We start from the raw sequence: 27,539 nt of genomic DNA, 5'->3' as shown, positions 1-27,539 counted from the left end.
CCCACATTTGTTCATCTTCTACAGACGTGCCCAGAGGTGTGTCTCCTAGGAGATTCCAGATGGCAAATGGACAATGACGTTTAACCATCACGTGGCGGTTGTGAGTGACATGTAGCTATTGACCACACGTGTCTACTGCAACTGAAGATTGGGCATTTTGAAAAAGTTTATTACATTTATTGTGTGTAGGGTAGGCAGGAGAATGCATGCCACAGTGAGTGTGTGGAGGTCAGAGGACAGCTCGTAGGGAGTCCAGGGATCAAACTTCAGTCCCTTTACCTGCTGAACATCTTTCCAGTCCAGGACTGGAAATTTCATTTTAATTTAAATCCATGTAACCTAAGCATCTGTGTGCTGCTCGTGGGGCTTTAGAGGATAGCATGTGTCTAGAGAACAATGCTTTATGTGACCCCTGGGGTACAGAAACAGGAGAGACCAAGAACTTGGAGCTTGTGCTACTCACTAGGCTGTGGGATGCTGAAGCTGCACCCTCAGCAGGGAGCTATTCTGTTCAGAGTGGGTTTGCATCCAGGTGGCTGGTCCTGCTGTACCTAGCCAATGGAGACAGAGGTGGGATAAACTGTTCAAGCTAGACAGACACTCGGTAGATGCTGCTACATGTGGTTCTTGTCGAGAACCCTCGGGACCCCTTACACTTCTCCCCTCTTCCCTTGGCCATCAGAGCTTTAGGGAGACAGAGACCAAAGGCCAGCCCTTTATTTTGCTGGCATGAGAAAAGAACCCTACTCTAGTCCACTCTTGCAATCATGTCAGGCAGAGCCAGGTCAGAAGTGTTGACGGTCCCTTGTCATCCGGGTACCAACAGTGCTCTGTGAATGCGCCCCTCAAAATGAAGCAGTGTGCTCTCAAGAATGGACTAGAGTGGGGCGTAAGGGGAACGATGGCTCTGTAGTTCCTGTGGAGGTTGAGGTACCCTGAGTCTAAGAACTTACAGCAGCCTGTGTAACTAGTGAGACCTTGTCTCCATAGAAACTGTGTAACATAGTGTAACAGCCTGTGTAACATAGTGAGACCTTATCTCCATAGAAACTGTTGTAACATAGGGTAACAGCCTGTGTAACACAGTGAGACTTTGTCTCTATAAGAAACTAGTGACCAAATAAGCACTGGAATGTAAGCTGTCTTTGCCTCTTGGTGGCTAAGGTGTCCTAGGAGAGTGGTGTGCCACACATACACATAAATGATAAAGATCCATTCTTGAGAACACAGTGCTTCATTTTGAGGGGCGCATTCACAGAGCACTGTTGGTATCCGGATGGCAAGGGACCGTCAACACTTCTGATCTGGCTCTGCCTGACATGATTGCAAGAGTGGACTAGAGTAGGGTTCTTTTCTCAAGTCAGCTAATCTTTATCATTTATGTGTATGTGTGTGTCATTCTGTGTGTATGTTTGCACATGTGTGCAGGCACCCACAGAAGTCTTCTGAGGGTGTTAGATCCCATGGGTCCAGAGTTACAGGAATTTGTGAACTACCCTAATGGTGTTTGGTATATATTTTATACCTGCTGCCTGCTGTGGTTTGAGTAGATATGACCTCATAGACTCAGTTGTTTGAACGCTTGACCCATAGGGAGTGGCACTATTAAGAGGTATGGCCTTGTTGGAGGAAGTGTGTCACTGTGGGGGCGGGCTTTGAGGTCTCATATATTCTCATGCTATGTCCAGCACACAGTGTCTCCTTCTGCTGCCTGAGGATCAAGATGTAGAACTCTCAGCTCTATGCTTGCCCACACACTGCCATGCTTCCTGCCATGATGATAATGGACTAAACCTCTGATCTGTAAGCCAGCCCTGATTAATTATTTTTCTTTATAAGAGTTTCCATGGTTATGGTGTCTCTTCACAATAGAAACCCTAATTAAGACATTGCCTCTAAACTGTTTTGCTTTCCAAAACAGTTTTTGCCTTACAAAACAGAGGCTGGAAGTCTAAAAACTACATTTCCCAGAATCCCTTGGCAGTTTCCTTCCAGACAGGCTTGTTGTTAGAGCACAGTTGCTGAGAGAAGAGATGGTGACAAGACAGACATTGAGTCTGAATCCCACCAGCAATAACAAAGAGCTACAAACTTGGCCTTGCCATGAGCTCTTAGAGACCCTGCCGCAATGGTACAGTGTCCCTCCAGCAGTCCATGGCTAACTTGAAGAAAAGGAGTTTTCAGATCTGCTTGCAGCCATATTAGGTCATATGACAAGTTTGGGTTGATAGAGAATGAGTGATGTGTGTTGTCTCAGGGCCATGCCCTTGAAGGGAGGCATCTGTCTAGACCTTTTTCTTGCCTGGAATGTAAGTGAGTGGTCTTGGACCACAGAGCCTTGGTCCATGGGATGGTGTGGGAATACGTAGATATGGCAGGGACACAGATGCTGAGGGACTCTGTGCTGGAACTCCTTCCTAGAAAAAAAAAATAAACCTCTTACCTGTTGTTAGCTAGTAGAATTATTATTTTGAACTTCTGCTAGCAGAGTCCAATTTGCTCTCTAACATTTGAAAGGTATGACCCATGAAGATTAGATATGGCAGCCCCATTTCCTGGGTAGGGCCTGGCTTCAGCACTTTTTCACACATACTTTGGAGGATCAAGTGTGCAACCAGATTTGAGAGCATGGTTGTGGTTCAGTTCATACCCTGACTCTACCAACCTCAGCTCAGGCTGGGTCAGGGGTAGCTCTGTGAATACAATTTGTGTGTTGTTATTTCTGGGACTAAGCTAGCCGTGCGGGAGCCGGGTGAGGCAAAAAGCAGGCCTGCCCGCAGCCCCTCACTACACCCTGACTCTACCAACCTCAGCTCAGGCTGGGCCAGGGGTAGCTCTGATGATTTGGCAGTCATATCTGGAGAGGCCTAGAGAGGCACTGTGAGCAGGAAGTCAGGAGGAGGGGCCTAGAGAGGCACTGTGAGCAGGAAGTCAGGAGAAGGGGCCTGGACAGGCAATATGAGCAGGAAGTCAGGAGGAGGGGCCTGGACAGGCAGTGTGAGCAGGAGGTCAGGAGGAGGGGCCTGGACAGGCAGTGTGAGCAGGAAGAGGAGCTCTGACCAGACAGAAAGCAAACAGCACAAAGGGTGGCAGGCTGCTTTTTATTCATCAATAATTTAAATACCCTTTAGTGTTCTCTCAGCAAAGTGCTGCTCAGAGGAGAAATGTGTTGTTTCCAAGAGCTATAGGCTCGCCTGCATGCTGGAACCCCTCCCCAGAGAACGCAGCATAAGAAATGAGCTGTAAAGCCAGGGCCAGCTTCATTGGGAGGAGGGACGGGGGTCTCTGGTCAGGTTGGTGCAGAAAGGCCTTTGCTTCTCCTCAGTGCACAGTGAGGCTGGCTTTGCTCTGCATTAGGTGACGTCACACGGCAGGATGCCTGCTGGTGCCAGGGCTTCTCCAGGGTCACCAGGTCCAGGCCACATGTCTGTGGGGTCAGGAATGGCTTCAGAAGGTCCTTCTCCCTTCCCACTCTGCAGGAGGAGCCTTCAGGGTCACCCAACAACCCTAGCGATAGACAGACAAGCCCAGCATCTCTTTGGGATGCTGAAGTGCCCTGAGCTTCTGCCTGGCAGGGCCTCCCAGACACTGATAGAGATTTGTGCTTTTTTTTTTTTTCCTAAGAGTGTAAAAGGTTACACTAAGATAGACCCAGATGGCCCACAGGACCTATGGCGGCAGACAAGATGGAGTGCTGTTGGTATCAATCCCCCAGAAGCATCTCCTCTGTTAATAAGGGTACAGGTACCCTCGCCCTAGAACCTGTAGGAAGAGGAGACTGCTGGGAGTCTTGGTGACCAGCTAAATTTAGAGGTGGGCTTGGGGCGGGATGCTGGCTTCTGTGTAACACATAAACACATGCACACTGTACACAAAGCTCCTGGACACAGAGAGGAACAACACCCGAGGAGATCTCTAGAGAATTAAACAGGGAAATTGTTTCTTCTTCAAGTGGCCCCACCTGGGAGGGTCCCTTGAGGAAAGGGCTAGTGGCTGTTTGTAAGGCTACTGTGCATGGGTACACCTGTGCATGACATGCAATGGCCAGGGCTCCCTGTTGCTGCTCAAGGGCTGAAGGCCTGAGGCTGCCTAGCCCTTAGACCATCCCACCAGGACCTTGGGTTTCATTCGGAAGACACAGGGGCTGACTATGTGACTTTAGTGAACAATGACATGGACAATGGCTTCTTTATCTGTCTGCTCAATTTTAAGAGGGCCTGGGGCTCAGCTGCTGGCTTCTGTGTTCTGTGTGGCCACAACGAGAAGACAAAAGATTATGGGAATCCTACTGTGTCATTACAGGAACCCACAGCCCAGTAGGACACTGTGAATGTGGACCTGAGGTTAGGCAGGTGAGCGGCAGCCCACAGGAGTTGGGAACATTGGTAAGCTGCCAGCCATGGGTCAGACTAGACCATGGAAGAGATGTTGCCATATAAGAATATGGAGCCCTTCTTAGGAAGCGGGTCCTTAGCAATGTCATTGTTTCCAAATGATAGGAGAGCCTATTCTTGCCTTTCCGTGTTTTCTTAAACAAGAGGTCACACCACATAACTCTATTGCTCCATCAAGTTCCCTGACCTGGGGAGCCCCAGCTTTTCAGGAGCCCCCAGGCATCTGAGCCACTGAATCCTTTGGTCTGGGCAGAGGAAAATGATGGGATGTCATACCACATAGTGGGACTGAGATTGGTGTTGTGTGATGGGGCCAAGAGGGACAGGGGCAACAATGTACATGTGTCACTGGATCCCGAGATACTTGGAGGACAGACGTTTCTCTGGGACATCATGAGAGGGCAGGGAAAGAGGGGCTTCCTTTCCCTGCCCCCTTCAACCATGCCTATGCTTCCTTGAGAGACTTTGCTCTAACTGCAACCAATTGCTTTCTTCCAAAACCAACGATGCATAAGAAAGGAACTGAAAACCACTAAGGCTGTGCGGTATAGGCAACTCAGGGGAGCCTCAGAAGCATGGTGACAGAAGAGGCTGCCAAGGAGTGCTTGGTGTTTCTCTCCCCTGGAGGAGGATCCTGGTGGTTGTTCCCCTGCTTCCAAGGAGGCAGAATTCCGTGCAGTGCTATGCATTTGTCAGAATGATGGTTTGGATGTCTTATTACATGGTGACTTGGTGTCCGAGCCTTAGTCCTACTGTGCTGCTGACAAGCTCCCTCCCAATGGGCAAACTGCTATTTTGTCTGGTTCAGATGCCTCTGCCACAGGAATCTCTACATCCCCCTCTGGATGGCTCAGCTCCCCAAGTTATTTCCCGTTGCCTAGGTGACATCTCTAATTGAATGCTTTTTAATCTGTTTCTCTTTTAAAGGAATGAACCTGGTGCCTTACGTCCAGGTCCTGTCAGAAGCTCTATACTGGAGACTTAAGTCTCTTAAGAGTGTGCAGTTACTTCCTGGGATCAAAGCCATTATTCAGATGTTAGCTTATGGGCTGGTTCTGATGGACAGTCACAGTAGCTTCTGGAAGTATGACTTCTGGAGGGGTCTCCCCCTTGAAGATTTAGTAAGACTGCCTCTCTCCTGCCAGTCCTACCTCACCGGTATTTACACCAGAATAAAGCCTGTGTTTAGAGACCAACCCTAAACCAGACTACAAATTACCCAAACTAAACCCCCGTGCCCTGTGTTGTTTTTTTATTTTTCTCTTCCTAGCTGAAACTGGAAGGGGAAAGAAGATATGGTTTTTAATGTTATGTGTGTGTGAGTGTATGTGTGCCCACACACTCTAGGCACATCTGCCAGGGAGACAGATAGTATTCAGGTGATAATGTTTGCAAAGATTCCTACCAGAAGTGTTGTATATTGGGTCACACCATGAACGGACACTTTTCTTAAATGTTGACATTTCTTTAGATGAGAAAAAGGCAGAGGTATGTTCCTTCACAACTTTCAAATTCTGCCATTTCAATGAAGCCTTGGGTGTCTGGACTTCCCTCTGCAGAGCAGGAGTCTGGGAAATTCTGTCCTTCAGCCTGAGGACCATTCTTCAGAACATCACTTTTATCCCACCATCCCTTCCATCCAGGTTCTGGTATCTCCATCCCTCCTGCCTCCTCCGCCTCCAGTGTAGAGTATGCAGAGAAAAATAGACCCACCTGGTTATTTGGAGACCACACAGGGCTCAGAATGTGATCTCATTGTGCCTGCCCCTAAACACTATGTGGTAGGCACAGGAGTTTAATGGCCTGACATTTGCAATATGGCTCTTTTGGCTTCTGGTACTGTAGCGCCCCCCACCCCCCACCCCCGTGGCGGGTAGAGGGCAGAGCCCTGAATCAAGGAGGTGGATGGGGGCTGTGCGCTGCACCTCTAGGCTCTCTAAAAGGGGGAAAGAGTTGAGCTGGCCAACAATAGTTAAGAAGACAACAATAACAAAATCTTATCTGAGACGAAACAACCAGGCCTGATTAGGAAGCGGCCCTGCCGGTGCGTGAAGCTTGTGAATGAAAAGGTCGGGGGCTCATTTCAGAGACCTCCCCGAAGCACAGCAGGACTCCCAGTCAGAGAGGCCTCTCCCTACAGGTCCCTCTGAGTTTACACAAGAACTCACGAAGTGGACTAGCTGAGGGCTGAAAAAGGCCCGCTAAGCCCCTCACCATTTGCAATTTCCAAGTGTGGGGGGAGATACCACCGACCGCTGGTTGGTGCTGTTTCCTCTCATTGCATAATACTACACCGTTCCCGGTGTGTAGTGGCTGTTCTATATATATACACGGGAAGGCAACATATGGCGCTCCCTACCCCCACCTGTCAAAACTGTGACTATATCACTTCTGACGACCAGAAGGAAGCTGCTAGGCCGGGCCAGGATTCTAAAGGCTGAGGAGGTAATTCAGAGCCATGAAAGGCGGCACCATATGCTTCGGGGTTGCCAGCTGCTTATGCGCATGGGGAAGGCTTTGGTGCCTGTCTGCAAAGCCCAGGAATGCACTGGCGCGGGGAGGGGGAGTAGATTTTGGGGTGCCACTTTTTCTCTTTTCCAGGAAGAGAAATCTGTTGGCGGCCACGATTCTCCAAGAGGGGACTCAAAAGATCACAGTCTCATCTTAAACTTGCCCTTGATAACGTCAGGCCTGGCCAAATAGTATTTCTTTAGAAAACATTTTTTGTTTTTGTGGTTGGTTTTTTTGTTTGTTTGTTTGTTTCGTTTTTATTGGATAAAGATTAAGAAAGCGCCATCTCGGAGAGAAGAACTGAAGCAAACCCGCCCTACGGCGCGCAGCCCGAGCAGGGTCCGCGGCGCTGGGGGCGGGAGGCCGCTCTACCTGGAGGCGCTGGTCTCTGCCAGCCGGTTGTTCATGATGCCCAGCGCGCCCACGCCGCCCGAGAAGCCGTTCTGGCGTGTGTTGACGCACACGCTGCGCGGGTAGCCGTTGGCCGTCTCGGACAGCTGCTTCTGCAGCAGCGCCAGCGACACCTTGTTGGACGCTGTGAGGTCGCGCATGGAGATGAGCTCGCCGGACAGGCGGCGGCCCTCGGCGTCGCTGTCGCGGGTCGCGGGGTCGGCACCCAGCGCGGCCAGGCGGCGACGCAGCCGGGAACCCGGGGTGATGGCATTGCGCCGTGACAGGGGCGCGCCGGGCACCGGACAGCAGCGCGTGCAGCAGCGGCAGCTCAGCTTGCGCAGCATCCAGTTGAGCACCTGCTTGATAAGGATGGAGATGACGTTGAAGAGCGAGTAGATGCAGCACACGCCGAGCAGGATGAAGAGAAAGTTGCCCAGGCGGTAGAGCCCCTGGTTCCGGTAGGCGGCGTGCTGGCTGCTCACCAGGTCCCCGAAGCCAATGGTGCTGAAGGTGACGAAGCAGAAGTAGAGCGAGTCCACGTAGTCCCAGCCCTCCACGCTGGTGTACATGGCCGAGGCGCAGCATGCTAGCAGCACAGCGAACAGGCCCAGGATGAGCAGCACGTGGTACACCGAGGGCTTCCAGCCCGCCAGGCTGTCTGCTTCCGACAGTGCGGAGCCTCGACGGAAGGTGGGGGGCAGCAGGCCGCTGCGGCGCAGTTGGCGCTCTCGGCAGGCGCGCATGATGAAGGCCAGCAGAGAGATGATGCGCTCCAGAAAAAGGTTGAAGAATAGGATGGTCCCCGCACAGCCGAACAGTCCATATGCGATGAGGAAGGCCTTCCCACCCACTGTGGCTGGGGTGGTCATGCCGAAACCTGTGGAGATAAGAGTCAGGGTCAGCTAGGGCAAGTAGTCTCTATCCGGTGTGAGCACTTGGCAGGCGAATACAGATGCTACGGGATCATCCAGATGCTCAAGACCATTCCCACAGGGCATTTAAACTGCCCCCCCCACCCCCAGAGAACAAATGCGTGGTTTCCTGGTCTTCCTTCCCAGTCTCATCTCTGGGGTCTGTGTTGATATCCATTAAACATGGACTTTTTCTAATTCAGTTTGATTTGGTCTAATTTGGATTATTGTGTGTGGGAAGAGGTTTATTGGGGCGCAGAAACTTTTCAACTGGAGGTCCCACCAAGGGGGGCTGTTTTTCTCACTGGCCCAAGGCCATGTGTTGGGAAACCACCTTTCTCCCGCACCTGTTCTTGGTCGCCAGGCTATGATAGGCTTTATCTGGGTAAGTTCTGATTTCCAAGTCATTGTCTTTAGAGGCTCAGGGCCTCATATGATTTTCGGGCTGTCCTGTTGAAGACAGGACACCCAACCTGACCAGGACAAGGGCCCGCCTTGTCCCTGTGGGATTCTTTTATCAGGAGATGTCCTGTTAAAGTATTTCTCACACACCTCTGGCTTGTTTTTTTTTTTTTTTTCCCCAAAGTGTCTACCATAGTGGACACATTGCACTGGGCTTTGAATCCTGGCATGGACTTGAAAAAGGAACACTTACAATTCGAGGCCTGATCTCCAAACACCATTGGGCTGCCTTTTACAAAATCTTTTTAAATTGGGGCTAAACCTTACATCCCTTAACACCTAAAAATTTTTGCCAGTGTGAAACAAACAAACCCCCCATATGCCCGTGGTTTCTGGATGCTGTGCTCCTGCTGTCCCTCCCTACCCCTCTCCCCACTTCTCTTCGCTGTTTGCTGTTTGTCTGCACTCCTGGCATGTGATCTGTCTCACTGGGATTCTCCCTGCAAGGGATTCCTTTCCCCCTGTCCTCCCACTCTGAGCTGCATAGGTGTTCCGTCCTTATGTTTCTGGTCTCCCTTTCAGCACCTGCTGATCTGGCCCTCAGTGGGACCACCTGTGCTCGCCTGGCTTCTGCAGCCTACTCCAGGATTTCTAAGTTGGTCAGCTGACACAGTTTCCTGGAAAAAGGTTTGTGCTGCGGGAGTTCCTTCTGCTCCTTCAGCCAATAGCCGCTGAGATACCCGCCCACTGGGGCGTGGTCTCTCTCTCTCTCTCTCTCTCTCTCTCTCTCTCTCTCTCTCTTTCTTTAAAAATAAGCAGCGGCTGTCCTCCATTCTCTCTTTGGCTTCCGTCCCTGCTGCCGGCGACTAGGCTCCTTTCCTGATTGCACAGAGGGGCTGTTGTCTGAGACGGTGATCTGTAAGTTTTTCCCTTTAAATAAATAACTATTCTATTAATCATAATTCTGAACCGGTGTGGGATTGTTTATGACTTACGCCTTCAGGTTTGTTTGTCTTTTAAAATATATGTATAAATAATGTGGCCACAGTATATGCTTGTTTTATGTCTGTGTGTTTCAAAATCTATAAAATTTGTAACTCCAGATTATAACAGCTCTGGAAAAATACTAACATGTGAATAGCCACCATTTTTGATTGAGGTCAAAGTGAAAACCTCAGTTCCATCTTTGGTAAGAGTACCCACATGCCCTGGACCTCCCAAGGAGACATTCTGCCTCCAAAATTCTTTACCTTACTAAAATATTCCTTCTAATCTTCTTGCCATTACTGACATTGGTAAGCTGTAACTGACTGGGTAAACGTTATGTCCAAATTTAACTTATGTGTCTAATCTAGATATACCTAACAGATAATGGTACCCTGATTCTCAAGTGCCTTCACAGATCTGAAAGTATGGCATTTAACAAAAGAGCTTTTTATGACAGAGACATGCCAGCTCCTGCAACATCCTATAGCTCCTCCAAGAAGATGCATGGCTGAAGAAGACCTGTCTGGAGGATTGCACTTGGTTATGGCAAAGCCACCACACAGCAAAAAGCTGCCTTCCACCTCAGCTTTCTTGGACTGGGGAAATTGATCATCTCATCCTGCCAAGACAGGTAGACTGAACCCTACCCCCACAGAAAAACCTTCGGCCTCCTGGACGCAACAGTTAAAAACAAGTACTGCTTCTAAGACTAGTATTCACCAAAGACTATGGAGAGACTTGGGCTTACCTGTGTAGTTAAAAAAAAAAAGCCATGCCCCTTCTGCTCATTTCCTTATCCCTCTCAGATCTGTCTGATGGCATTTGATGACTTAAGGTACTGGTAGCTCATTACTTCATTTGTTAAGTTTCCTGCTAAAAATACAGACAGATGGGGCTGGAGAGATGGCTCAGAGGTTAAGAGCATTGCCTGCTCTTCCAAAGGTCCTGAGTTCAATTCCCAGCAACCACGTGGTGGCTCACAACCATCTTTAATGAGGTCTGGTGCCTTCTTCTGGCCTGCAGACATACACACAGGAAAGAATATTGTATACATTATAAATAAATAAATATTTAAAAAAAATACAGACAGATGTGCCTTTTCCACAGGCTTCATAGCCCCAAATTAACAGGTTTCAGATGTATCTTCAGAGGTTCAGAGTTTCCAATTTCTTTTAATTGTCTTCTAAAATGTTCACACCTTTTAACCTAAAGCCATAGCCTTGTGCTGTGACATCAAGATGTAAATCTGTCCCAGTTGTCTTACAGATACCTGCAGGTTCCTGAAAAAAGTTCTGCTGCTTTGTCAAGGAATCTGGTCTGGTAAAAACAGTCTCCAGAGCCTATTTTAACCCAACCCATTTTCAGGCATGTTTTACAGGTCACTCCTGTTGTCTGGGCCAAGACCAGCTTACAAAGGCCCCTCTAGATAATGCCAGTACCTACACAAGCTCCTGGAACTTCACCATTGGTACCACCTCTCCTGGCTCAAATGGGCACCTACCCAACAACTGAAATCTGGTTTGAAAGGGCATGTCTGCTCTCGTGTCTTACGTGTTCACCCGTGCTGCTCCTGTACAGCCAGGGCAGTTCTCTGTCCCATTCTTTCTGGAGTTAATCACCTTTCCCATGACTAGCCCCATTCATAGGGCCAGTAATAACAATCTATTTTTTCCTCCTAGCAGTGTGCTTTCTCATCTCCCTCAACAAACAGATGCCTGAGGTCTCCAGAATGGCAGTTAACCGGATGCCTCTCTGCCACACCTTCTGATGAGTGTGAGTCCACTAACTCCCGACTCTCCCCTCTCCCGTGTCACCCCATGCCTGCGGGAAGTAACCAGACTTGAGCTCGCTTCCCTATACGCAAACAGTCTGGAATGTTTGGGTAGAAGTTCCATCCCAAGCCCCCTCCCCTGGGAGTTGCCTCAGTCCAGACTCAACCTCTGAGAAAACCCTCCAAACGATGACCCCTCCCCAGAGATGCTCAAGACCTCTCCTACAAGGTATTTAAACTGCCCCCAGAGAACAAACACATGGTTTTCTGGTCTTACTTCCCAGTCTCCTCTCTGGGGACCAGGAAGGCCACCCGGGAGTGTTGGTATCCATTAAACCTGGACTTTTTCTAATTCAGTTTGATTTGGTCTAATTTGGATTATTGCATCAGCGAACAGGTTTATTGGGGTGCAGGAACTTTTCAGACAGCACTTATACATTTCCCTCTCTTGGTGGCTCCTGATCGTGGGAACCCCAACAAGATGGAGAGGGGCCTTTTCAGTGGGGATATTTACGCAGATAAGTGCTAGGTTGGGTCCGATAGGATGTGCCAAGCAGCAACAGGTACACAGATGCGAACCACTGAGCTGCCCAGGAAGCCAACAACTGACACCTGTTCCCCTAACTGAATTTTTTATGGACTCCCAGGCAGACAGCCTTGTTGGGCTGGACTTCCAGAAGCTCATCTTGTAAAGGGGATTGCTCTCTCTGGGACCAGTGAGAGAGAAGAACCAGATAGCCCCTGGTTCACTTACCAAGCTCACACAAGGATCCTTTTGGAGGACAAGCTCCCTTCCCCAGCACTTAAGAGTGCCGATCTGGACATTTGCCATGTGCTTCTGATTCCCTTTCTCTCCAGGACTACTGTCAATCATCCTTGCTCAAACCAAGGCCAAGGGAAAATGTTTTGGCCCAGCTGGGCCCTGTGGTGCTGGTCTATGATTGGAGTTTTGTCCTGGAAGGTCTGCCCTAGGCCCAGGCAGCTGCTTACTATTTTCAGTCCTTATAATTAAGAGAGGTAACATGCCTACCCATTCGTGGAAAGCTGGGGTTTAAAGGCTTTGTTAACGCATTCCCACAGAAGGCCTGGCTGCCCCACAGTGTGCCCATTAGAGCTGCTTGAGAAAGGGAAGTGGGGTCTTGATTATCTTGGTGCACGGTCTGAGCTGTCTGACCACCACACATTTCCATGCCTGTGGGAGCCAAGCTTCAGAAGTGTCCCCACTACCTTCACACCCAACAGAAAGGGATGACCCGTGTGTTGCTGTGCAGTAGGCCCAGCTCTGGGAAGAAATCAACGATACTTTGTTCTAGTTGGCTTACTGTCCTTAAACAGGCCAGAGAAAATACTCCCTAAAGCTTTCCGAGCAAATTCCTTAAGCTTGTATGCTAACAATTTTCTTGATTCTCTGGAGGAAACACCCAAGTTGTGTATTCATTTTATGATTACTGATACAAGTTCAAGGGAAATCCTATGGCGTTACTCATTGAGAAAGATGCTTTGTTTGCTGTGTTCCAAATTTGTCCACAAAAGAATGAAAAATAACAGCAAATAACAGTAACAAGACAAACAAGATGTTTGTAGTCTGCCCAGGAATGTGAAAGAAAGATTTTATAGTACTCGAAAGTCAGACTCAACTTCTTGGGCTCACGAAGAAATGAACTCTGTATTTATATTAGAGCCTGTGGAGGTAGAGCACAGGCCTGGCGATGAATGCTTGCAACCCTGGCAGGAGGACTAGGAGCAGAAGGTCATCCTTGGCTGTGTGTAGGGAAGCCAGCCTAGGATACAGGAAACCCTGAAGGGACTCTCACCAGCTCGGGCGTGGCAAACAGGGCTCTGCAGGTCTTACCTTTTTCCCCATTCTGCTTTCCTTGTGTCCTAAAGCCGGTCACCAAGCTCTATTCCTTTATTTGATCAACTTCCTGAGGCTGACGACCAAAGTCCAGCTATCAAAGTTCTGAAGTCCAGCAAACAGAAGCCCCCTTTGGCTCACCTAATTAACATGTCCAAACGTGGCATTAAGCTTAAACACCTCATCCTAGCACAGGTTTCTTGTTTTACCTTTATAAATTGACGTTTTCCTAAGGGCCATGTTTGTCTCCTCTCTATCCAGAAGCAGTCCTTTGTCCCTCCGGGACAAATATCCCCTGTTCCCTTTCCCTTCTCCCTCATCCTCTGTCTCCTGTCTTTGTCTCTTATTCCCCACCCTTCATCTCTTTTGGGCAAATAAATTTCCTTTGGCTGAGAACTTGGTCTTCTGGGTCCTGAGCTGATGCGATCCTTTTAGACCCTGTCTCAAAAACAAAACAAAATAAAATAAATTTAGGAAGTCCTAGATTGGGGGCTGGAGAGATCGCTGCTGATTAGGAGCACATACTGTTCTTACAGAGGCCTTTAGTAGACACCTGAGCAGTCACACCTCCTGGAACTCTAACTCTGGCATTCAAAGTCTTAGGCACCTGTGTCCACATACCCCATTCATATAGTTTAAAGTCTTTGATTGGTAAGTTAGTGCCCAGCAACATAACTAGACTATGGTCTCCCTATTACAAGGGAACTTCACTCACCAAAAACAAAAACAAAAACAAACCCCAAAAAACATGAGCCATAGCTATTTACAATATGATGAATTTCATGCAAAAAAAAAAAAAAGAACATTGAACAAAAGAAGCTGGAAAGAAAGAAACCTGCACTGTTTTTTTTTCCAGTAATATAATACACTTTTTTTGTGGGTGTGTGTGGAGGATCAGCAGGATCTCATGTAGTCCAGGATAGCTGCAGATTTACTATGTAACCAAGGCTGGCCTTGAACTATGGATCCCTTATTCTATCTCTACACTGCTGGGATTACAGGTGTGCGACACCATGTCATAGCCGTGCTGGATTTACTAAATAGACAAAACAGGTTTGACAACTAGGACACCCCCACTCCCACTCCCTGCACACCCCCAGGTATCTGAAAGGCTAGAAATTTGCTGTGGGAGCACATTCTGCCCCTTCAGCCAATAGCCTTTAAGATACCAGCCCACTTGGGTGTGGTCTCTGATACTGTAAAAAGCCTGTGCTCGCTCTCTTGCTTCCGGCTCCCGCGTCAGGCTGCTAGACCCTTAACTTGTTTTTGCAGAGGACTGTTATCTAGGACAGTGATCTGTAAGTTTTTCCCTTAAATAAATAATCCTTTTATTATTCATAATTCCGAACTGGTGTGGAATTATTTTGTGTCTTTCATCATCATCTGGTGCCCACTGTTTGGTTTTAGAAACCCTAGCTCTGCTGCATGCCACTAGGCTTGGAGCATGCCTGGCCCAGTCCACCTCAACCACGGCCTTTATGCGGAGCCAGCAGTTCATTTGGATATAGAACTCACGCTTAGCAGTGGCTTTTCTTGCTACAGATCGGCCGCAGTTCTTCATATTATTTTCATTACACACCTCGAAGTGGCTTCCAGTCCCCGCGCATTTGCCCTGGTGCCTGTGTCCTGCCGCTGCACATTGCATGAAAACACAGGTGGGATACAGGCTTTCCCATGTGCCTTCTGTTATCTTGTTGTCCCTGTGCTCCTGTGACTGCTGACCAATCAGGGCCCACCGTGCTGCATACAGCCTGTGATTTCCATTGAATAACTATTTTTGATCAAGGCATATCTTGTAGCATTTCACTCTAAAATCAGATTCAGACCAGTCACATGACTCCAGGTGCACCGCTAGGCCCACCTGGGTTAATTTTGTAGGTGCCCCATGACACTAGCAAGTAACAATTATTGTACCTAATCCAGCTAATTAAACCACAGGTAAGATTTAATATCCAAAATATAAATCATAAGTTTCTAAATTAAAAGGGCAATATGTCAGACAACCCAACTGTCCAAGGTTTCACTAGCCCCTTTACTTACAACATGTATGAGGTTTTACAAGACTTATATGATGTCCCTTCTACATCACTATTTTTGATTCTGGGGATCAGTCTTGTCCTCAATATCTTTTTCTTAAAAATATGGTTTGACAATAGGGCTAAGAATGAGGTGTTTTAGAAATGGTACAGTATTTACAGACTGATACCAAGTTTCTCAAAAAAGAGGTTGGAAATCTGAAGAAGGATACGACCAATTTAACTAACAAAACTCAGTCAACTGAGGTACTTTTAGAAATGGTACAGACTGATAATATTTATTTAAAGGAAGATTCAGCACTCTGGACAAGCATACAGTCAATTTGGCACATAAAACCCAATCAATGACAGGAGGTGTTGAAACATTTGAGTACAAATGTATTAATTGGACTCTGTCAAAGGGGTATGACAGATTGACTGATAGAATGTCTCTCCAGGATGGTAATATGCATGGTATAAAGATTATGTCCAATGATGAGACATTATCTCTACTGGACAGACTTCATACCTTGGAATCCTCAATGAGGGCATTACAGCAGAACACTGGACAGGAGATCCAGACATTACAAAAGGCAGTAGTAAGTAGATGTGAAAAGATTGATAAACAGATAGAATTTGATGACCAGAGACAAAAGGTACAAAGACAAAATTTAACCTTGTCAGTATGTAAAAATCTCCAGGATAGCTTCTCCAGAGTTCTGCCTGCCTTTCCAGTAATAACATCAGAAAGAGTACATGGACCCAAGTACCCTAAGGTTGTCAAAGAATATTTATAGGAGCCCATACGTATGACTGATCTAAAGGAAATTAAACAAGCAATTGTAGCTTACAAACTGTAATCGTCCTGTGTTAGTGAAATGGCTAAAATGTGGGCTTCCAGTAACAAAGCAATGTCACAAGACTGGACTCAGTTTATCTCAGCAGTCCTAGAAAGTGGAACACAGTTACTTTGGTGGTGCTTTTTTAATGAAGAAGCTAGATTTTTAGAGCAACAGGAAAAAAACAAAAGGACTTGATATTTCCTTAGATCAAATTCTAGGTGAAAGACTTTACTCTGATCCTCAGGATCAAGCTCTTTATGATGACCACACCTTGTCCCTATGTTGAACAGCAGCATTAAAGGCTTGGGACAGAATTCAGGAACTAGGAAAGAGAGTTGAATCATATCTTAGGGTTAACTAGGGCTAGAGAGAACCTTTTAGTGACTTTTTACAAAGACTAACTAGGGCTGTACAAATAGGGGTAACTGACCCAGAAGCTAGATGTATAATAATTGAATCTTTGGCTTATGAGAATGCCAACATAGAATGCAAAAGGATCCTTGGGCCTTTAAAGATCACATCAGCACCCATGGATGCATGGGTCTTGAATACAATGAATGTAGAGACACTTGACTATGGAACTGAAGCTTGGGTAGGAAAAGCAATTTCCAATGGAAAGACATCAAAATACCAAATATTTTAATTGTGGTAGAATGGGATATCTGAGAATGGATTTTAGACAAGGGATTCCTAGGAGTAATGTCTCCTCTGGGAATGGCAGAAATAGGAGGACTCAGCCTTTAGGTATATGTAGGAGGTGTGGCAAAGGCCAATACTGGACCAATGAATATAGGTCAATGAAAGATAGACAAGGTAACCTGATACCATTGGGAAACACCATGCGGGGATCTCTTACAGGCTCCCAATGATGAACATGGTCCAGTTATTCCAAGTTACTGTGGAGAACGTGTCTTTCCAGGAAAATTTAAAAAATCCAATGCCTGCTGTTAACAATACTTGTCTGAATGATGGGTTAAATGTGGAGGATGAGTCAAAAGTTCCAGTAGGACAAAGGAAATGTATATTCTGGTAGACTTCTATAAATGATCAGAGACTAAAGCTAAGAGTGTATATAAATGGCATTTTAATTTAAGGCTTATTAAACACGGATGTGGATGTAAGTATCATTACTCCAGAATCTTGGCATCCAAATTGGCCTCTTCAGGAGGTAGATATTCAGTTCCTGAAAATTGGAAACTTATCTCGGATAAAACAAAGCACGAGATGGGTTGAATGCCTAGGGCTAGAAGGGCAAATAGGAATACTGAGGCCACGTATAGCCAATATTGCAGTGAATTTGTGGGGTCATGACCTATTGCAGCAATGGAATACCCAGATTAATGTTCTGCAGCCCCAAAAATGTATGTTTCTGAGGAAAATATTAGAAGATATTATAGACAACAGACACCAGCCATTCGGGCTGTACAAGAACACAAAGCAATTGATAAACCTTCAGAGGTACCAACAGCTCTACCTTTAAAATGGTTAACTGAGAAATCAATATGAGTTAAGCAGTGGCCTCTAGCTGAGGAAAAGTTGGAGGCTTTAGAATAGCTGGTACAAGAGCAACTAGATGCTTGACATATTGAAGAATCTACCAACTCTTGGAATTCTCCTGTATTTGTTGTCAAAAAGAATCTGGAAAATGGAGAGTGGTGACAGATCTTAGAGCTATCATCAAGGTTATTCAACCTATGGGGCCTCTAAAATCTGGAATTCCTCTGCTTTCTCTGTTACCAAAGGGATGGCCTCTCATAGTTATTGATTTAAAGGATTGTTTCTTCATTATACCTTTACAGAAATGGATAGAGAAGAGTTTGCCTTCACAGTGCCTACTTATAATAATTCTCAGCCTACTAGGCGATATCAATGGACAGTCCTCCCACAGGGAATGTTCTATAGTCTCACCCTGTGCCAATACTTTGTCAGCCAGCCATTGGAAATAATATATAAACAATTTCTTAAGTCTATAATCTGCCATTACATGGATGATATTTTGTTATCTGATTTAAATACTGATACTTTAGAAAGGATGTTTGAAGAAGAAAAGAAAGTCTTGCCTAAATGGGGATTACAAATAGCTCCTGACAAAATTCAAAGAGGAGAGTCTGTTAATTACCTAGGTTACAGAATAGGTTTATAGAAATTAGAACTCAAAAGGCACAACTTATGAGGGACTGGTTCTAGATTCTCAATGACTTTCAAAAATTATTAGGAGACATTTTCAGTGTATGACCAGCTGTTGGGATAACACCTGATCTAGTAATTCATTTAAGCAAAACCTTAGGTGGTGATAAAGACCCAGAAAATTAGTCCCAGAGAATTAACAGCTGAAGTGGAAAAGGAATTGACAATTGTTGAGGAGAAATTACAGGAGGCACCTGTGGGTAGGGTGAATCCAAATATTAATTGTATTCTAGTCATATTACCTTCTAGATTTTCTCCTACAGGAATACAGAGAGATTATATTATCTTAAAATGGATCTTTTTACCACATAAACCAAGTAAAAAAATAAAAACATATATGAAAAAGGTCTCTGAATTAATTATACAAGGTATATTGAGACTTCATCAATTAGCAGGTATAGACCCAGCAGAGATTATAGTGTCTTTTACTGCTGAAGAAATAAAAGAGTTATGGGAAGACAATGATCCCTGGAAAAGTTTGTCCTAATTTTTTGGGAGAAATTAATAGCAATTATCCCCAAAAGCAATAGACTTAACCTTATAAAGAGAACTTCTTGGGTTCTTCCCCAAATTGTACATAATACACCAATAACTGGAGCCCGTGCATTTTATACCAATGCAAATAAATCAGGCAAGGCAGGTTACAAAACAGAAGAATTAAGTAAGATGGAACAAAGCACTTATAATTCTATCCAGAAGGCAGAATTATATGCTATTCTTATGGTACTAAGGGATTTTAAAGAACCTCTCAATATAGTTACTGATTCACAATATGCAGAAAGAGTGTCTTGCATATTGAAACTGCTGAATTTATATCAGATGATATGGAATTGACTTCATAATCCATCCAGGTGCAAGACATTATCAGGAATAGACTTTGTCCCATATCCATAACACACATCTGATCCCATACGAGTCTACCAGGTCCTCTAGCACAAGGTAATGCAGAAATTGATCAATTATTGATTGGAAGTGTGTTTCAGGCCTCTGAGTTTCTTTCAAAAAATTATGTCAATAGCAAAGGCTTAAAGAAAGAGTTTTTCATTACATGGCAACAAGCTAAGAAGATTATAAAGAGATGTCCTACTTGTTCTTTCTATAACCATAGACCATTGCCTGCAGTGAATAACCCAAAGGGTACTCAGAGGAATGAAATTTGGCAGATGGATGTATACCACACCATAGACACATATTAAGGTTTTCAATGGGCAACCACCTTGAGCTTGGAAAATGCTGACTCAGTAATCACAAATTACTAGAAGTTATGGCCATCATGGGCATTCCTGCACAAATAAAGACAAACAATGGTCTGGAATATGTATCTAAGAAAATAAAATGGTTTTTTGTTTATTATAATATAAAAACACATTACAGGTATACCAAATAATTTTACCAGGCAGTTATAGAAAGGTCAAATCGTACTATAAAGGATATGCTGAACAAACAGAAAAGGGTGGAAAATACCTCCAGAAATAGATTGCACAATGCTTTATTAACCTTGAATTTTCTTAACGCTAACGAGAAAGGAACAGCAACAGCAGAGAGGCATTGGATAATTGTAAAAAACTTCTGAATTGAATCAATCAGTATGCTTCAAGGATGTGTTGACCTCACAATGGAAACCAGGAGATGTGCTAAGCTGGGGAAGGGGTTTTGCTCTTATTTTCACAGGAGAAGAAAATTATGGATACCATCAAAATTAATAAAGATTCGCTTTGAAAAGGTGAAACCTCTTGAAAAAGAGAAATGACAGCTCATCCACATGGTGACAATCATACAGATGGTAAAAACACTTCATAAGGGTTGGGGCAGGGTTCTGCTCTTGTCTTTCCAGGAAAATACACATCTTCAAAAATTCAAGAGACCCTGGCTGTTTGGATGCTGACAGAAGGAAAAATAACTATCCAATAAGGATCATCATCAGGAAAAAGAAATATGACTTGTAAGGACAGGTAACCAAAACTATGAATGTATAGAACTGGTTTTGGAGTTGGACAATGGCTCTATACTTAACCATCTAGTATGGGACAGAAAGAAGATGTTAGGAAAAATTTTACTTTCTCCATCTCTATTTTGTCCATATCATATTCTTCATTGAATGTATGTTTATATAAATGATGTTCAAGCTTTCCATGATGAACAATAGATTTTCCTACAGATCCTTTTTGCAGTAATTTTTGAATATTCCAGGAAGATGATGGGGTCCCACAGCAACAAATCCACCTGGTTAAGATGACATTGTGATACAGATTGTGCTACTATAAGACTGTTTTTTGGGTATCAGCTGCTGGAATGGTGCACTTTCTCATGACATTCTGGCCAGAACTCCAAATAAGAACTTTGGGGGAAAAAACCCCTATTGACTGCTTGAAAGTTGTTTGCAACTATACTAGACAGTAATTTTGAAACTTGATCATCACTATACTTTTGCAGGATCCCATTAAGAAAATATCACCCCCATGACAAGGGGAAACAATTCTAGAGGACGACGCCCCCATCCCCAAAATGTTTGTCCTTAGGGTTGGGAATACTGTTTAGGGGTTGTTGATTATTACTTGTACTAGATAGAGGGTTGGGGTGAAAAATATGTTTGTTCAAAAAGAGGAGGGAATAATAAAAGTGAGTAATAGAATGAATTCTTGTGAGCTATTGTTTATGCATAATTTATATTTGTATAGTTTTTGTATATTGATACAAGTTCAAATTATATTTGTTATTTTTGTTTACATTATTTGTACACCTATGCAAAGTTATTCTTTAAGGTTGTATATATGCATGTTTCTACCTCTGTTTAGGACATTTTGTATATTGATATAACTTTTAGGATATATTTTCATATTGCATTATTTATTACTCCTACCTCTGATCAAGATACTTATAGATTGTTTACATTTTGAGGTCACTGTCCTCATTTATTGCACATTTGTTTACATATTACTTAATATTCTGACATGAAGTTTTAGTCTTTAAGTTATACAGGTATTAAATATTATAGGTCAATAGTTCTTCATGTTTGTTGTACATACAGTCAGATCAATTATTTTCTTTAGATATATAGAGATTGTATTCTGTCTAGATAGGTAATCTTCAAGCATTTCAGGGATCTGTAGAACATGGATTTAAACAACTTAGGGTTCTGTTGGCATGAGACATGATTGCTCCTGACAACACCAATATATCACCGAGAGAATGTTGAGTACTAAAGACACTCCACTCAGAATTTGTTTTCTTCTTGGCACAATTGGCCTTTGGGCAAGGAACTGTCCATGCCTCAACCACTGACAAAGTACATGGTATCCAAAATGGATGAGCAGGACACAAGGAAAAAGACAGTTAAATCTTGCCAAGACACAGTAAGACGGTTCTGAAAAATTTCCTGTCTCTGAAAATGTTCTGTCAGTTACGCTACAAAGTTGGTTGCCTCAGTGTTGCAAAATGAGACTTTGGGTGATTGCTCAGGTAGCTAATTGTTTCTGTCATATATTGCTTGCTTTGGAAGCTGCTTGATTGTACTTCCTGCCTGCTCAAGTAATATTATCTCCCTTCTCAAGTCTTCGATAGGATTGAAGATTAAATAGTCATAGTTACCATACTCTTATGATCTAGCCAAGCCATTTCCTGTACAAAACTTAGACTCCTTAGGATAGAATGTTTATTAAAACATTTAGCATATATTCCTTGTTTAATATTGTTTATGCTGCTTGTAATTCTAATTATACTTGATATCTGTTCCTGGTGTATATAGTTTTGGATTGGGTTTAGAACTCTCTTATTTAAACAAAAGGAGGAGGTACTGTGGGAGCACATTCTACCCCTTCAGCCAATAGCCTTTAAGATACCAGCCCTCTTGGGTGTGATCTCTGATACTGTAAAAAGCCTGTGCTCGCTCTCTTGCTTCCAGCTTCTACATCAGGCTGCTAGACTCTGTCCTTTTTTTGTTGTTAGATTTTATTTATTATGTATATAGCATTCTGCCTGCATGTACACCTGCACACCAGAAAAGAGCACAAGATTTCATCATAGATGGTTGTGAGCCACGATGTGGTTGCTGGGAATTGAACTTAGGACCTCTGAAAGAGCAGCCAGTGCTCTTAACCTCTGAGCCATCTCTCAAGCCCTAGACTCTGTTCTTGTTTTTGCAGAGGACTGTTATATAGACAGTGATATGTAAGTTTTTCCCTGAAATAAATAGCCTTTTTATTAATAATTCTGAACTGGTGTGGGATTATTTTGTGTCTTCTGTCATCAGAAATTATCCTGGATATTGGTGGGATATGCATTTAAGGTATTAGAGTCATTGTGTGTAGTGTTCTTCCATATACCCACAGGCCACTCATGGCTATGGGGGGCTGTCAAGAAAACAGTCAGAGGCTAGGTGGTGGACACCTTTAATTCCAGTACTCAAGAGGCAGAGGCAAGTGGATCTCTGTGTTCAAGACCAGCCTGGTCTATAGAATGAGTTCCAGGACAGTCAGGGCTACACAGAGAAATCCTGTGTCAAAAAACTAGAGGTGGGAAGAGGGGAGAGAGAGAGAGATCAGAGGACAAACAGGCATCTCTCTTCCTATCAGGGTACTGGCTGAGGCTACAGGAACTCACATGTACCTGCACAATTGTTGGGTGGAATGTTGGGAGAATTCCAGGGTGACCTACAGTGTCCTGAGTCTGAGGTTGTGTTGGTCCGCTGATAGGGGCACTTGCACAGGCAGTGAAGGAAGAGGGTAGTGATGAGAGCAGTCTTTACCTCAAAGGTGGCAAAGGCTGATTTTAACACAGTCCAATGCCTCCTTGCCTCAACTTCCCTGTGGTGATGCATACCACTGTGCCTGGCTTACTGTCACTATTGAGATCTTTTCAAGGGTGGGGAGCAATTTCTTATTTAGCACAGCTAGCTTTATATTTGCTATGCATTCAAATACGAAACTTTAACCCCTGCTTCTGCCTTCTAAGTGATGGGTTTTCAAGCATTCCCCACCCTGCCTGCCTAGTTTGAATCTTGAATAGCTTCCAAATTCTCATCTGCTGAGGACTTGATGCCTAGGCACTATTAGGAGGTGGTGGGACCTTCGGGGTGAGGTCTTAATGGGAGTTCTTTAGGCCAGTGGAGGATGTCCTTTCAAGGGGACTATGGGACCCTGGCTCCTTTCTCTTTCTGTTTTGCTCTTTTCCCATGGTTGGTTGGTGCTAAGAATTAAACCCAGGGCTCTAAGAGTGGGCATGCCTATCCTTAGTGTGGGCAGTGTGGCTTCCCCAACAAGAGTCAAAAGACGTTAAGGGTCCAGTGACATAAGACAAGATTCCAGCACTACCATGCCCTCCCTTTCACTCATGCTCCTGAGCCACAGGTCAGAAAAGAACAGGAGGAACATGCTAAGCTTTGACAGAAGGTGAACTGAAAGGTTGGATTTGGTACCTGGATATGAGCCTCAATCCAAAGATTGGCACTAAAAGCCAAACCAAAACAGAAGGCCATTTGGGAACTCTGGTGTTTACGGGAGATGCCATTAAGGATGCAAAAAGTCCTTAAAGACAATATGTGGCAATGGAGCTGCTCTCTGTGCCAGCCAACTTAACAAACCAGTTCCACTGCATTCACTCTGCACACTGTATCGGCTCATGTCATCTCTACAAGCTGTAAAGAGGCGGGCCCCACTGAACATGGGTTATAAGGTGGGTTTTAGCGAAGCCGTTGACGGGGCCCCACATTAGGGAGAAAAGCATAACCCTAAGTGTCATGTCTTACTGCTAAGAGTCCTTTGTGGCTCTTGATCGCAGCTACACCTTGACCTGGGCATGTGGAGGCACCACTGCTCTTCCGTTGTTGTTTCCACCAAGGTGGACTTAGCTTCCCATGGCCCAGATGGGACATGCTGGTCAGTTAGATAAGAGCTCATCCAGGCTCGGACACAGCCCATGAGATGTCTGCTTCTTCTGGATAAAGGTCTGGCTGACCACAGGCAGGGCAGTCATCTCTTCCTTGAGGTCCTCACAGGCTCACCCTACACCACGTGGCCAAGTCTATCACCTCCATTCTCCAATGTATGTGGGGACTCTAACACCTCCCCCATTCCCATGTCTACATTCTGGCTTGCACTGAGGTTCTCCTTTAGCATTTGGATTTAGGTTGTAGATTTGTCTTCTTCTAGAATAGCTGAACTTTCCAAGGGCCTCAGCAAGGTGAACAATATCAGATAGTGGCCTTTAATACCGAATTATTTGTGCAAAGCCTGTCCCTATTGTCCCTATATGGAGTAGGGCCAGAACCTGTGCTGGAGTCTCCTTGTGGCCCTCGTTCATTTTGCACTCAACAGAACTATTTGGAAGGGCAATGACTCTACCCCTAGAATGACATTGGGTTTGTGATTAGATGTGCAGCCTCTCTGAACAGAGGTGACAGCAGGTCTGGGGGTCCTCTGGCAGCTCAATGAACAGCCTCTGGGTGTGTCTTTTATTGTTTTATTCTGAGATCTGGTTTGTTGGGCTCACTACTCTCCCCCATAAAACCATACATAGTTAGTTCAGCTCAGTAGACAAGGCAGGGGAATGATCTGTCTTCCCTCCCCATTAACACAATGGGCATAGGGTCCTGGGAAAGGCTGAGGAGGTTGGCCTACACATTGCTTTCCTCAGTAGACAAGCAGCCCCCTCAAGCCCAGGCAGTCCATGGGCATCCAGGCTAGATCTGGAGAAGAACCCCAAAACCCCAGTCACAGAAAATGAAATCTCCAGGCAACTGAGGTTGATCACCCCCTGCCTCCATCACACCCCTGCAGAGGTGCAATCTGTCCCCAGGTTCACACCAAGCCTGCTGTTTTGTTGATGCTACATACAATTGATCTGCCATCCCAGTCTGCATAGAGCAGACTTGGGACTTTGTTACATCACTCTGGCAAAAGCTGTGATGCTCATTCCCATAACCTGTCTGCTGCGGCCTTCTCAAATGTGGCCCTGCTGATTGCGGCCTTTGCAGCTTGGCTTTGGAGCCTGGGACAGAGACCAGACAGACACTGCATCATGCACCCCTGCCTGGGTGGAGCCTCTGTGGGAAGCTGGACTGACACTCTCTTGCTGGCCATTCTGGGAAGAGTGTGTAACTACCCTCAGCAACACAGGAAGGAAGTCAACACGGAAGTAGAGGCACTTGCTGGACCCTCATGTCAGAGGCCGTACCGCCCTGGGACAACGGGGACTTGGGTCATCACCTTCTGGAACCTTCTGCCAGGACTCTGGGGAGAGGGGTATGATTTATAGTCCAATCTGGCATTCTTTTGAGAATGCCACTAAGAATTTCCCCATGATGGTGGAACAGTCAGGATGTCACAAAGCAGCTGGGCTGTGTGACTACAGTATCAATGCCAGGACACATCCCATTCCAGAGGGTTTATTTAGTGCCCAGTGACCTGCATTTTAATCAACATCTCCACACTAATCTGCTATATACCAACTGAAGTCATTATGATTTTAAATTAAAGCTAAATATGTCAGTAGGTATCTTGGAGGATGTCTTGGCTGGACTATGTCCAGCTGTAGGTAGTTAATTAGAATTTCCGTTTTGGGCATATTTTTAGTAAAAGACTATTTCCTCCATGAATTAGAACTGGAATTGCAGGGTACCTTGTCAAGGGAAGTACCTGGCTGGCACTTCCCTAAGAAGCCTTTCCTAACATCACCATCTCAGTTGACTCTATTTTGAGAAAACTGATCTGTGACCCAGGCTGGCTTTGAACTTTCAGCAATCCCCTGCTTCAGGACTGGGATTACAGGCATGCACCACCATATCCCAATACATTTGAATTGGCTAAATTAAAATTTAATTCAGCATGCAAGAATTCCAAGACTCATTCAAAGGCCAGGTGGTAGTGGTTCAAACCCTTAGTCCCAGCATTCGGGAGGCAGAGGCAGGAGGATCTCTTAAGTTCCAGGCCATCTTGGTCTACAGAGTGAGTTCCAGGACAGCCAGGGCTACACAGAGAAACCCTATCTCAAAAAAAAAAAAAAAACAACAAAACAGACAGACAGACTCATACAAAGCTTGCTGAGGCCTCTGGACCTCTGGACAGACTAGGAGATATGGCATAGGCTGTGAGGTGGGGGGCTGTACTGCAGATGGAACAGAGCCTGACCCTGTAAGAGGAAGAGAGGCTCTCAGCCATGCTTCACAGTCTGGTCAGGTGAAGCTATGTCTGATCCAAGACAGGATCAGAGACTTCCTGTAATTTCAGGACTACGACATGTCAGCCAACGCTATGCCACTTCCCTGGGTGGACAACCAGCTGTCTTGATAAGCCTGAACCTTTTGAGAGAGCCAGGGCTCAAAAGAGAGCTGAAAGGTCACTGGAACAGTAACAGAGGACTGGAACCAAGGAGGGCAAGAATAGCTGGCATCTGGGGAGCCCTCATGATCCCAGGCACTGAGCCAAGTGCTCATGCTTATCAATCCATTTAATCCTTGTAGCCCTAGGGCGCCCGTCAGGTTTCCTTGATTCTAACTCGCACCTTCCCTGCCCTCTATATTTTAACTTGTCTCAAATCGTCATGCACCTTACAAGCAATGGTGTAGTTTATTTGGCAGTATTTTAAATTCCTCATGGTACATACGCAGTTGAGGGCATTCGTAACAAATAGCGCCTTAGACTGGATGGACTGTTGTGGGAATTACTATCCTCACCATCTTTGAGATGCATAAATGGGATCCACCCAACAGATAAAGATGCTAAAGTTAGTAACTTGCCCACGAGTATGACACAAGAGATATGTCTGTAGCTAGAAGAGGAGGGAAGAGAGACAGACATCCGTGGAAGAGTCTGGAAGAAATAAGGAAGGCAGTGTGCCACACTTACAGTGTGCAGTGCTCAGACCTAGTCACCAACAGCATTACCCGGGGGACCTACAGACAATGCTGGCCCCACCAGGTATTCCACAGTAGCTCCTCCAGAGGTCCCCCTGCCGGAGCAACTGGGAAAACCCCATGGATGGAGTGTTTGTGCTCAGTTTTGAAGACCGAATTTAAAGAGCGCAGGAGCCAAACTCTGGGATTGAGAAAGACATGCCATTCCCTAGAGCCGTTCACATTGTCTGCGGCACATGTAGGGGTCAGTCTTCCGGTGCCTGCGTGCAGCTGTGTTGGAGTGCATAGGTCTGTGGGAAAAGGAAAGAATGCTGGGAGAAGCTTCTCTCCACCTCAGAGCTTCGCATGAACGAATGCTACCCAGCTCTGGCTTTGTAGGAACTGAAGAGCCTGGCAGCTTCAGAAGAAAGTCAGGAAGTCGCC

The 27,539-nt window shown here is 45.4% G+C and overlaps 1 protein-coding gene across 1 annotated transcript in view; it reads right to left on the bottom strand.

The window, feature by feature from the left end:
- Positions 1-7,124: 7,124 nt before the first annotated feature.
- Positions 7,125-27,539, bottom strand: part of Kcnk12 (potassium two pore domain channel subfamily K member 12) — a 60,351-nt gene continuing 39,936 nt past the window's right edge. The window contains exon 2 of the mRNA XM_085690941.2: positions 7,125-8,175. Within this exon, the coding sequence (XP_085547067.1) occupies positions 7,274-8,175 (902 nt within the window). The 3' untranslated portion in view covers positions 7,125-7,273. The remainder of the gene's footprint in view (positions 8,176-27,539) is intronic.

This window comes from Myodes glareolus, chromosome 6, assembly GCF_982192425.1.
Source record: "Myodes glareolus chromosome 6, mMyoGla1.1, whole genome shotgun sequence".
Classification (NCBI taxonomy): Eukaryota; Metazoa; Chordata; class Mammalia; order Rodentia; family Cricetidae; genus Myodes; species Myodes glareolus.
Note: the sequence above shows the minus strand (reverse complement) of the source record. Positions and strands in the feature narration are given on the sequence as shown.